Source organism: Diceros bicornis, chromosome 29 (assembly GCF_020826845.1).
Source record: "Diceros bicornis minor isolate mBicDic1 chromosome 29, mDicBic1.mat.cur, whole genome shotgun sequence".
NCBI classification, from domain to species: Eukaryota; Metazoa; Chordata; class Mammalia; order Perissodactyla; family Rhinocerotidae; genus Diceros; species Diceros bicornis.
Window position 1 is genome coordinate 27,131,166 of NC_080768.1, and position 13,656 is coordinate 27,144,821.

At 36.4% G+C, this 13,656-nt stretch overlaps 1 protein-coding gene across 2 annotated transcripts in view; it reads left to right on the top strand.

The window, feature by feature from the left end:
• Positions 1-13,656, top strand: part of TNKS (tankyrase) — a 214,256-nt gene that overhangs the window by 175,913 nt on the left and 24,687 nt on the right. For both annotated transcript variants that reach the window (XM_058525140.1, XM_058525141.1), the window contains 4 exons: positions 506-615; positions 8,249-8,437; positions 10,289-10,526; positions 11,367-11,449. In XM_058525140.1, coding sequence (XP_058381123.1) covers positions 506-615; positions 8,249-8,437; positions 10,289-10,526; positions 11,367-11,449 — 620 coding nt within the window. The remainder of the gene's footprint in view (positions 1-505; positions 616-8,248; positions 8,438-10,288; positions 10,527-11,366; positions 11,450-13,656) is intronic.

Here is a 13,656-nt window from a genome sequence, read left to right on the forward strand (position 1 = left end):
AAATAAATAAATAAAAAAAATTATAAAAAAAAAAATAAAGAGTACTACTCAGTAAAATGCCTTTTTTGTGTGTGTGTGTGTGTGAGGAAGATCAGCCCTGAGCTAACATCTGATGCCAATCCTCCTCTTTTTGCTGAGGAAGACTGGCCCTGGGCTAACATCCATGCCCATCTTCCTCCATTTTACATGGGATGCCGCCACCACATGGCTCGACAAGCAGTGCGTCGGTGCGCGCCCGGGATCCGAACTGGCAAACTCCAGACTGGGCCGCCGCAGCGGAGCACGCACACTTAACTGCTTACGCCACTGGGCCGGCCCCAGTAAAATGCTTTTGATTGACATAATTTTATATAATTTATTATTGTAAAACCTCTTAATTATGTGATAATACTATTAGCTTTTAAAATGAAAAGTATTAAAATCATAACATTTTTTGGTCCTTTTTATTTCTATACATATTTTTTTTCTTTTAATCTGACGTGTTTGCCTTTTTTCACTCTAATAGCAGGCTACAATAACCTGGAAGTAGCTGAATATCTTCTAGAGCATGGAGCAGATGTTAATGCCCAAGACAAAGGTGGTTTAATTCCTCTTCATAATGCAGCATCCTATGGGGTGAGCATGCTAAAGTTCAAGTCTAGAAAACTTCACTGATATTTACTACTTTATTAAATGCATACTGTGCCTGAAGTAAGCAGATATCTAACCAATAGCATAATTTAGCACAATTTCAATCTTACTATTCAGAATGTTTTTAGCCTTCCCAGTTAAGCTTAACTGTCTTTTGGCCAAGGACCATGCTTTTTATAGCTTTTTGGTCTCTTCACATTATCCAGCACAATAAGAGGTGTGTAATGACTGCTCAGTTAATATTTATTGATACAGATCATAAATCTTAACTCTACCTCAAATAGATTTTAGAAACTATAAAAGCCAGGAGGCTCCTTTATAAGCATGGAAATTATGTTGCTTATATTTATCATCATCATCTTGAAAATATTCAAGTAAATGATTTGGCAATTAGTATATATGGTTTCATAGAGTTTGAATGACTAGCGAAAATCCCCCAGTGAAAGTCCAGAGTCATTCTTTGAGATCACTGTAACAGCAGTCATGAGCTGAAAGAGGAAGAGGGATGTATTGCAGTGCCTTGATGACATTTGTTGGAACTGAGCAAGGCCCGCTTCAGGCCTGATGAATCACACAGGAATAAAAGAATGCTCCTGTGCTTGTCTGTTCATCTGCTTAATCCCTATTTGACTGTAAAAATCCACAGATTCCAGATTGTACCTACCAGGGGTTCTCACAGTTGGTTTCACTTGATGAGGACAGTTTCTGGATTTGCAAAAGCCTGACAAACTCTAAGTAAAAACTAATCACTGTGATTTCCATATTCTCTTACTCTCGTCTCCCTTGCCCTTCATAATGAGAGTATCCTCATCTTCTCATGCCCCCTCTACAAAGGCCAGTATTTCACGGAGATGACAATCTGAGTGGGAATACTTTTAAGGAAAGCAAACAATCCAGTTTTGAATTGAACAAACAGGAAAGAAAATTATATTTCCAAATGTGATAATAAATTAATTGAAAGTTTTCAGATTTAATAAATATTTTATTAGTACTGAAATCCTCTTGAAACTGTAGTAAAGTTACCTTTCCAAAGATGATTAATCTTTTTTTTAAATTGTTAGAATTTTCTTTTAACCTTCCTTCATGTAAGATTCTCAATTTCACTGTATAATGTATATTTCTGCTGAAGATCAGGCATGGTAAATGTTTACTGCTAACATACTACGTGTACATTTATGTATAATCCTTTTACCTTTGAGTTCTAACTATAAATATGTATCATTTGGAGAATTAATCTCCAATTCAGCAGTTCTTAGCATGATCCTTCTCTCTACTAATCCCTTTGCTAAGCTTCAGTTAAGAATGTATCAGTTAAGAGTTTATAAAGCTGTTGGAATCAGTAGAACTTAAATCAGAGTCTTTGAACTTCTGTATAAACCTACTAATGAGTAGCGATAGGTATGGACAATAGCATTATAGTTCTTGATCTGATCTAATAGAACTTATACTATCAGCTGTGTAGACGGCATGGATGTATGTGTTTTTCAGTATTTCCCATATGTGGTGGGTGTAGAAAAGTTCTATCCCATCAGTCTTCCTTTCACAGTCTTCACAGTTGTCACAGAGGGTAAAGAAAGTAAAACTTAATTTATAAAGTAAGTATTTTACCTTTTAATTCCCATTCTTCTGATGGGAAAGGTGTTGAGATGTTACTTATTATACGTGTGTGTCATTTGGTGACCACTGTGAGAGAAATAAAATTTATAGTGGTTCTCTTTTGTGGCTAATAGTAATGTAGTGTGCAGGTCGACCTCATCTTATTTCACGCTCCCTTGAGGCTCTCTTGCCGTTAGCTGAAGGGAGGTGTAATGCATCAGTCTCCTGAGCAGAGGCCCATGGTTCCATTGTCATAAGCTTGTTTCACCATTATCCACAACTCCTGCTCTCCTCTTCTAACTCCAAGTGAGAAAAATGATGAACATTTTTTTATCCTATCATTGTTTGTTATCCTGTTTGTTATCACATCCCTACTAAGCTCTTTGTGAATGAAGGTAACTTACTGAGGTGAAAATGAACAGATAATTCTCCAGGCTGTGTAGAGGGCATTTGATGATAGAGGTTTTGATCAACCTGGTTCATCCCACCCTTCTATTCAGTGCTAATGAGCCAGATAATAATGGGTTTGTAGCACGTCTTTTTACCTCATTATGTGGGTGGATTTTTTGAGTGACTCAGAAAATCCTTCTTGTATTAAACTTGTAAATTCAAAAGTCAAATATCTGTGAGTTAATGACTATGTACTGTTATTCACTAAAACCTTTACTTTGGTGGTTTCTTGACTTTTTTTTGTTGCCGTGTTTTTGTCATGTGCAACCTGTACTCCCCCAGTAACATCTCTCATGACACACGGTGACTCTCAGTTGGCAATAGGTAAGGTCATCCTCTCCATTGAGAATCTCTGCTCTACAAAATAATTTTATCTAATGCAGTTCATATACCATATAATGTATTGTCAGTAGCCATATGAAATTAGTATTTATCTCAGTCTCAGTTAGTAGACTTGAAATAAGGACCAATGTTAAACACCATATAAAAATCTTAAGAGCTACTTTCTCTTCCTTTAGCTAAAGGGTGGATATATTTTTATTATGTCTAGATATATAAATCTGTGTATCTTTCAAAAATCCCTTTTTATTTATGTTACACATAAGCCTTGATTAGATATTTTAATGAAATTATAGGGCTCTATTCTACATTTCTCTGTTAGAGTGGCAAAACACTGGTTATATTGTATTCATCCCAATGATGCTTGAACTGGCCTGGCAGCGTGGTGTCTATGATGCACTGCCCTGAAATAATAGTTCTGAGGAGGAGATTTTTGTGGCACTTCTTGTGGTATAGAGACTTCTATATTAAAAACAATGCTATTTGTAGAGTAGTTTTAAGAATAGTGTTACCCGGGCCAGCCCGGTGGCGTAGCAGTTAAGTTCATGCACTCCGCTTCGGAGGCCTGGGGTTCACGGGTTCGGATCCTGGGCGCGGACCTACGCACCGCTCAGCAAGCCATGCTGAGTCAGATCCCACATAGAGCAACTAGAAGGATGTACAACTATGACAAACAACTATCTACTGGGGCTTTGGGGAGAAAAAAAGAAAAAAGGAGGAAGATTGGCAACAGATGTTAGCTCAGGGCCATTCTTCCTCAAAAATAAATAAATAAATAGATAGATACGTACATAACATTAAAAAAAAAGAGAGAGAATAATGTTACCCAATGATCTCTACTTAAATGACTTCTCGCTAATATCATACATTCTGCCATTTTTAACTTATCAGGAAATGTCTTTTGTATTTTCTTCTAGCAAGACGCTGCAGGCAGCTATGGTATAATGGAAAGATCTGAACTTGGGATCCAAGCGTCTGAGATCTAGCCCTTACTCTTCTACTCAATAACTCAGTAGTCTTCAGCAAGTGCCTTTGTCTTCCTAATCTTCAGTTTTCTCATTAGTGAAACTTGGATGCTGAGACCTCCTTTACAGGGTTATTGTGATAATTAGATGAGACCATGCATGTGGAAAGTGCATTCTCTACCCTAAGGCACTATAAAAATCCAAGGTCATACTGTTATCATGAGATAACTCACTCCCCACAACCCACATCCTGGGCCAGTCAGAATAAGGCTGTGTGTCACTCTTACATCTCACAGCCTTAGGAATAATCTGTATGTTTGACCAGCTCGGTATCAGTATTAAATAGACACAGATGAATTGACTTCAGTAGTAGATGACTGGTAGCCTGGGGATAAAATAATCATGAGAGATATCTGTGAAATTACATGAAGTTACATAAGCACTTATTTATTGGTAATTATCCTTTGATGCGTATTTTACCTTTTTTTCTCTAGAGAGCTCAGTCTGCCGTTTGTGTGTCTTTGAGCCTTTTTTATATAGAAAGAACTTGCCACCTCAGTTTTTCCAAATGGAGAAACAACTCATAGTTTAAGAAGTTCAAATAAAAGTTACAGACTTCATGAGAGTTTATATTAATGGTAATGTGCCTTGTCCTATAGTGTTTTTATATTATAATGTCTTATATTATTTTTGAATATACCTTTACACAAGACAGTTCATTTTTCTGCTAGTCAGTAAATGTAAGCTGTTGATATTTATTTACCAGAAAGCATGTAATTTTCTGTTATCTCATAAGAGTAAATGGGTTTGCTGAGTTTTCTCTCTCAACTTTTTCATTTTTCAGTGTTTTCTCTAAAATGTGTAATTATTGGGGGGATTTCATGACATCATTGTAATAAAGCCTCTGTAGAATTAAATAAAATGACTCTAACCAGAGCCTAAGCACATTTCTCTTCTTCCTAATTCCCACCTTTCTTAAATTAAACAAGGGCCCTCGCAGTCTTTTTGTGTTGTATTTGTCATTTAAAGTGTTTAGTGCTGCAGCTGGATTCTTTTTTTTTTTTTCAAGATTTTATTTATTTTATTTTTTTCCCCCCAAAGCCCCAGTAGATAGTTGTATGTCATAGCTGCACATCCTTCTAGTTGCTGTATGTGGGACGCGGCCTCAGCATGGCCGGAGAAGCGGTGCGTCGGTGCGTGCCTGGGATCCGAACCCAGGCCACCAGCAGCGGAGCGTGCACACTTAACCGCTAAGCCACGGGACCGGCCCTGCAGCTGGATTCTGAAACCGTGTTAAACTGACTGTTTCTCCTGGAAACATTCTAACAGAGTTCCACTCCTTTCTAGACCCTCCAGTTCAATATTTTGCTGTTATATATTATATAGAACTGAGCTGTAGCTTATTTATAACATTGTCAGCCTTAAAATTTCAGTTACTATTTTTGCCCCAGTGGTGTAGCTATTTAAAAGACTTAAGCATTGTGTTTTCAGTCTACTTGGGTAGTAATGCACTTCTTCCTGTTTATTGCTCTTTCAAATGTTTGTCGGCAAATTTAACAAGTATGTAATTGGTTTCTCCAAGCATAAATTATAATTATAATTCAATATAAAGAAAGTTTAATAATACATACCATATATACAATTCATTTACACACACACACACATAATTTTCCTCGGACTATCTAATTTTGGAAGCTTTTGCAAATTAGTCTACAGAATTATATTATTCTACCAATACACGTAAGAGTAGCATAAAATTAATCATCAGAAACACAATTTAAATAGCCTATAACCTTACTGGAGAGAAGCTTGAAATTATTCCATGCTTTTGGGTTAACTGAACAAAAATCGCTATCCTTTTCAACATGTATCCTTTGAATAAGGGAGATAAATTACTGAGTTTTGTTTTGTTTTAAGTGATTTTGATAGTACCACAGATAGTACCTATTTTTATCTTTTGTGTTAGGATCAACTTCATAATGATGGTATATCATTCATAATCCCAAAAAGATCACAAAAAATAGCCTGTTCTGGGGCCGGCCCCATGGCTTGGCGGTTAAGTGCACGCGCTCCGCTGCTGACAGCCCGGGTTCGGATCCCAGGCGCGCACCGACGCACCGCTTCTCCAGCCATGCTGAGGCCACGTCCCACATACAGCAACTAGAAGGATGTGCAGCTATGACATACAACTATCTACTGGGGCTTTGGGGGGAAGAAATAAATAAATAAAATCTTTAAAAAAAAAAAAAAATAGCCTGTTCTCAGAAGCCCTAGTCTGATTTTACTCTTTTTTTTTTTTGTCTGTATATTGTCAGAACAAATGTGGAAGCTTTCTTAGAATTTGTCAGATTTGTATTTTTCTAATAACTTTTCTTCTCTTTGTTCTCTGAAATGACTTTTCTTAAAATTAATAAATATTTGTATTATATTAAAAAAATCTTTAATACTACCTCAGAAAAAGTGCCTGTTCTTTTTGAAATGAATGTCTTCAAGAAAGCAAAGACTTTCTTAAGGAAGATGTGAAGAAACATGCCCTAAATCCCATCTTGGGATATTTCTGTCTGTATCTTCCCCATCTCTTCCCATTTCATGAAAGTCAGTTTCAGATAACTCAACATATTGCAGTTGAGCAAAAACATAAGTTAGAAAGCTGGTCTCAACAGATAATGTGCTTCTGAGTTAACTGTCAAAAGTAATCAAATTATACCAGGAAATGTACCCGTAAGGGATACAATGTGCCAGTCGCACAAAATTATAGAATATTGGAGTTGAAATGGATTTCAGAAATACTTTAGTGATAACCAAACTAACATCCCTAAATGTGTTTATAAAAATAAAGTTATTTTTAATATTCTCAAAAGCTTAATCATTCAATCAATATTATCTTTGCATAATCGACTGTCTTAAGCTTATTTTATAAGGGCTTCTGGGAAGAAGCTGAAACCTTTTGTTATATAGAACTTATTCTTTGAGAGCAACTGCTCTCCTTGAAGCTTTCTCCTGCATTGTCTTTCATAGTCCTGCCCCTTTATCCTTCTTCTTCAGTTCTTATTGCCCCTTCTTTCTCCTCTGAGGACTCTTCTTCCACTCTCCTTTCCCAAAATATTGTTATTCTTAAGGCTTTATCCCCCTTGTAATCATCTTTCTGTATTCCTTTGCTTAGTGAGCTCGTTTATCAAGTAGCTGCAACTATCAACTCAGTATTCCCTTTTGTAAACCCCTAGAGTCCCTACTCCCGGGCCAGCAATTAGTAGGTATTCAGCAAATGTTTGGTTGGTGAGTGAGTGAATGCGAGAGAGTAAGCGAATAAATAAATGATACCTTCTTACCTGTGCTCCAACTTTTTGTGTTTTTTACAGAACCTCATTCCTTTGATATTTTACCTCAAAAGCTACATACCCCAAATACCCCAAGTGACCCTTATCTTTCTTATGGTTTCATTCCTACTTAAACTTTTGCTCCTCACCTTCTGTTAATGGTTTCACTTTTGTTTTTTAATCTTCTAGACCAGATTTTTTGAAAAGGTAGTCATCTTTGACTTTTCATCCTCTTTCTTCCTCTGTAGTCAATTTGTCTTTCTAAAACCCAATATTTTTTTTTCCTTCAAAATTTCTCAAATTTAGCCCTTCTTTTCTATTCTTCTCTACACAGTTCAGGATCTCAACCTCATGCCCAGTTATTAGTTATGTGTCTGCTGCTGACATTTCGTCCATCTCCTAAGTCATTTTGGACATGACAGACTAATTTTTGTACAATATCGTTTTGTTGTGTTACGTTACTTTCCCAAAGGCTATAGGAAGACATTGAGAATCTTTGAGGTGGGTGTTTCAATACATTAGATTGCAATGGGTTGGAAGAGACATGGGAAGATAAGAGAAGCAGTGGTATAGAATGCTTGTTTGAAAAGTTTGGCAGACAGATTAGACCATTAATAGGAGTCAGGTAATAGTTTCATTTTATGTGTTTGTTTTTAAGTTAGACCTGAATATATTAGAAAGCTGAATAAAAAATTTTAAAAGTGCCTGTGAAGAATTACAGGGTAAAGAATAATTGTGGAGTTGAGATTTTGGAGGCAGCAGGAAAAGATGGAGTCCAAAATACAGGTAGAGGGGTAGGATAACTATTCTTTTTTAGTAGAAGAAGCTTCTGTTAAGGATAAGGATACAGATATAGAGGTAATGAAATGTTAAATAAAAACAAGTGTACTTGATGGAGCTTGACCAGATGATCTCATTCGTAACTCTTCACATCCTTTTGTTTTTCTTCAGCATGTGGACATAGCAGCATTGTTGATAAAATACAACACATGTGTAAATGCAACAGATAAGTGGGCATTTACTCCTCTTCATGAAGCAGCCCAGAAAGGAAGGACACAGTTATGTGCCCTACTCCTAGCACATGGTGCAGATCCAACTATGAAGAACCAAGAAGGTCAGACACCTTTAGATCTGGCAACAGTAAGTTCTCATTTCAAAATATTCATTATTGCTTTTTGTACTTTCAGAGACGATGTTAAATCCAAAACTTAGCAAGTTTACCTTTAGCAGTGCATATTTCACTTAGAATAAGAACAAATTTCCTTGCTTCTGCAATTTTTTAAGTTCTCGTTTTTTATACAATGTAAAACTGTTAAGGCAAACTAAGCAGTCAGTTAACTTAATTTTTTTTTGCCGTATTTAACTTGGAGGGAAAACAGGAATCATAAAAAAACATATCTAGATTGTATCCTCAAAGAATTACATTTAATAAAATATCTTACACAGTCAACATTATTTGGCATATTATTCTAGAGCAGCTGCATGATGAGGATAATTTACCTGAGGCTATGAGATAGTCAAAGAAAAATTAACTTCTTGTCAGTATATTATTGTCTTGAAGATGGAAAAGTAAATTATACTGTGGAAATATTTTCAAAACAAAGAATTAAATTTTAGTGGTTAACTATTAACTACAAAATTAAACAACAGCATCATCTTCCCTGAACTTCCTGAAAATCAGGGAGTTACTGTATGGTCACAATTATTTATAATTTTTTAAACCAGAAATACTTTCCCAAGCCACATTCTGTTTCATGTATCAATTGCTAAGTAGCAAATGATTTCAAAACACTTAGTAACTTAACCAAAACCGAGGGAGTAGCTTGTACGGTTGTTTATTATTTCTCACAGTTCTGTGGGTTGACTGGGCTCAGCGAGGCACTGGTGCTGTTCGTGCAGCTACCTGCAGCTGGGAGCTCAGCTGAGGCTGCAACGTCTAGGATGGCCCTGCATCCTCCAGGGCCTCTCTCACATAGCGTCCCATCACTCAGTATCCAGCTCAAACTTCCTCACAGCCTGGAGGATGGCTTCTAAGAGAGAAAAAGTGAAGCTGCCAATCCTTTCAAAGCCTGGCTCAAAAGCCTCAGAACATCACTTCCTCTGCATTCATGGGACAACCCAGATTCCAGGGAAGGAAAATAGATACCACCTCTAGGTGGGAGGAGTGGCTTGCCTATACACAGAGGAGGGAATTAATGGCTGGCTATCTTTGGAGCCTATCTCCCACATCCTCTAATGGCAGTTATGCCTAACAGACTGTAGAGTTCATGAATAAGCTAGCCAAATTAAAGTGCTGTCCCTTTAAAATTTCACCAGATTTTAATTGTACATTAAATTATTAAGTGCACACTGAATAACTGAACAGAAATTATTGTAGTTGTTTAAGCATAAACAAAACATGGTAAATATGGAAACTCCTTCTAAGGAAGAGATTGACCGTCAACACTCTGAAATGTGCTTTTTTTTAAAATGAAAGATGAAATATTTTACTTTTTTAGCTCTATTCAAATCTTTGTTAACTTACATATTCTTTAAATACATGTGTAATCAGTATGAACAATTGTGTGCACACTTTTCACTTAGTGTTAAGAAAGCGTTTCCAGGAATCAACATAGTTCACATTCTTAGATTTTTTTTTTTCAGTTAACTCTTTTTTTTGTGTGTGGCAAGAACACCCAAGATATATTCTCAGAAAATTTCCAGTATATAATACAGTATTATTAACTAGAGTCACCAAACTGTACATTAGATCTTCAAAAGATGAAATATTTTTTAAAAATTATGTAGTTTCTCCAGTTCTGTCTACTGAAGCTACTGGGACCCTTTGGAGCTGTAGATTGGAGAAGGAAAGAAGAAGGAAGGATCAAAAACCAATAGGGAGAAATGAGGCATTCATTAAAGAAAAAGTTCACAAAGCATTTGGTCCTTAGTGAAAAACTTACCATTTTAAAATGTAATATTTTTGTGTTTTTTTTGTATTACTGTTTTTAGGCTGATGATATCAGAGCTTTGCTGATAGATGCCATGCCCCCAGAGGCCTTACCTACCTGTTTTAAACCTCAGGCTACTGTAGTGAGTGCCTCTCTGATCTCACCAGCATCCACCCCCTCCTGCCTGTCCGCTGCCAGCAGCATAGATAACCTCACCGGCCCCTTAGCAGAACTGGCAGTGGGAGGAACGTCCAACACAGGGGATGGTGCAGCGGGCACGGAAAGGAAGGAAGGAGAAGGCAAGTATACCCTGGGAATGCTTGGTTTTTGTCTTTTGTTTTTTTTAAATTAACAGATTGAGTTTTTTCTGTTGGTAATTATTGAACATCCTGTCTGTAAGTTTTCATATACATAACAGGTTATAAGAAATATATCTTCATAGAATAAGTTCTTTGGTATGTACATTGTTCATACTTATGTATATTCCACTACATCTATTTCCAACCATGGTATCTTATTGAACTACTGATTGAGTCTTATTACTGAAATATATCAGAAAAAAACAGAGAGATTATATAAAGAGTGAAAACTAAACAATAGCTGGTAAATTTGGATTTTTAAATTCACCATTAACTGTTTTACTAAAAACATTAGATTATGCTCTGTAATATTAAAATTAATATAAAGGGGCCGACCCGGTGGCGCAAGCGGTTAAGTGTGCGTGCTCTGCTGCGGCAGCCCGGGGTTCGCTGGTTTGGATCCCAGGTGTGCACTGACGCACCGCTTGGCAAACCATCCTCTGGCGGCGTCCCATATAAAGTAGAGGAAGATGGGCACGGATGTTAGCCCAGGGCCAGTCTTCCTCAGCAAAAAAAGAGGAGGATTGGCAGATGTTAGCACAGGAGTGATTGTCCTCACAAAAATAAATAAATAAATAAACTCTGCTTTAACTTCTCAAACAAATTCAGAGATAACGTGAAGAGTCTGAATGACATTTCTGTATTCTGGATTATTGTATGCTATGTAAAATCATCTGCACAGCCAAGGGTGTCAGAGAGCCATGGCTTTAAATGAATACTAGAACTTCCTTTAGATTGATAAAATTCTTTCTGAGAAACTTTAATATATGTATGTTTTAGTTGCGGGTCTTGACATGAATATCAGCCAGTTCCTAAAAAGCCTTGGTCTTGAACACCTTCGGGACATCTTTGAAACAGAACAGGTAAGCTCTCTTATATATAGTTGAGTCTTTTTAATTACATATTGGGTTGTTAATTGCTACTTGTTTCTTTTTTTGCTTCTTAACTGCTGTTTTAAAACTCACAACAAATTTCTAAAGAAGCCAAGGAGTCCAGTATTTTGTATTTTTCCCCAAAATTGCCTAACAGATGATGGGAGTCTTTAACTGTTATTTTGTTATATCTTTATAAGCAGTCTGGCTCTATATAATTTATTACATGTCAGAATTTAGGCCATGAAACCACCTCAAAAGAATATTTTCAAAATCTTCTTTCATTATTTTGTTTCCAAAAAGTACTGACACTTAACTCATCTCATTTTATTACTGCTGTGACTAGACTCCGCTTAAAACCAATGAGAAATTTTATATTAACTATTTAGCAAAATTTTTACAAAGCAATTGTCCATTAAATTGGAAAGCAAAGTAATTCTTGGACAAGTGTACCTTTTTAAAATTGCCCCTTTATGAAGTTTCTGTTGTCCAGTTGGAGTCTAAAATAATGTTGAACCAAAACTTGGCCATATGTTCATAGACCTGTCCTGTTTTCCGATGCATCTTAAATGTCTGTGAAGGTCTTAGTATGAAGTCATCATTAGGGTGTTTATGAACTAAGATTCTTCTGTTTGTCATTATGTTTTTATACAGGATAATGAGTTTTTAACTTATTGCTGTATGCTTTTATTACCATGGTCAGTGTTAAATATTGAATAATAATAATGAGTTTAAATTGACTATTATTGATATACATAGAATCTTAGAATGAGAAAAGTCTTTGAGATCATTAAGCCATTCTCCCAGATGTAGGCATCACCCTTTTAGCATCCACGTGGAAAGATAACTTGTTACAATTAGGGCCAGTATAATAAAAGGCTTATAATTTAAAGTGTGCCCAAATCTGCCCACATGTATAATCCATTGATCTTATGTTTACATTTACCCTGTTTTGCACAGAAATCTAATCTCTAATCTACATATATATTCATTTCATAGAGCTATCATAACAAATTACCATAAACTTGGTGGCTTAAACAGAAATTTATTCCCACACAGTTCTGGCGGCCTGAAGTTCAAAATCAAAGTGTCAACAGGGCTGGACTCCCTACAGAGGCTCTAGGAGAGAATCTGTTCTATGCCTCTGCTAGCTTTTAGACTCCTTTGGCTTGTGGCCACATCACTCCAATCTCTGCTTCCATCTTCACCTCGCCTTCTCTGTGTCTGTCTTCTCTTCCGTGTGTCTTTTATAAGGACATTTGCATTGAATTTAAGGACTACCCGTATAGTCCGAGATGATCCTCTCATCTCAAGATCCTTAACTTAATTAGATCTACAAAGATGTCAAAAACAGTTTCCAAATAAGGTCCTTCACAAGTTCTGGGGATTAGAGCACAGACAAATCTTTTTGAGGACCACCATTCAGTTTACTACAACATAATACAGCCTTTCATAAAATTCTAAGATCTTGTCAACTTATCATGGACTTACCCTTCCAACCACCCACTCCTACAAAGTTTTTCCTATTTTAGAATAAATATGCCTTCTTTTTCAATTATTTATATAGATATAGTTTCCAAATTCTTCACTGGTCTCTCTGTCCCATTCTGGTTTCTTTGTAGGTTTATAGTCAATTTGGAGTTCATTAAAAACCCCAGGTCTTTTTCATATCAGTTATACTATTAAGATTTTCTAATGTATTTTCTTATTTGTTTTTTTCCTGAGAAAAATTCGCCCTAACATCTGTTGCCAATCTTCCTCTTTTTGCTTGAAGAAGAGTCACCCTGCATTAACAACTGTGCCAGTCTTCCTCTATTTTGTATGTGAGTCACCGCCACAGTATGGCTGCCCACAAGTGGCGTAGGTTCGTGCCTGGGAACTAAACCTGGGCCACTGAAGCAGAGTGCGCCAAACTTAACCACTAGGCCATGGGGCCAGCCCCGTCTGGGTTTTTTTTTGTTTTAGCTAAATTTCTTTATATTATTTATTGTAGTTCATCTTTAATGCTTTTAATGATCAAAACAGTGGAGTAGAAATAGCACTGGACTAAAAGCAGACCTTGATTCTTATTATTTCCTCCTTCTTGTTAGTTGTATAACATTGGTTAAGGCATTTAAGCTATATCATTTCCCTTCCCTGTAAAATATAAGAATACCTTCAAATGTCCAGATAGTTAAAGTTCCCAGTCATACTGTGCT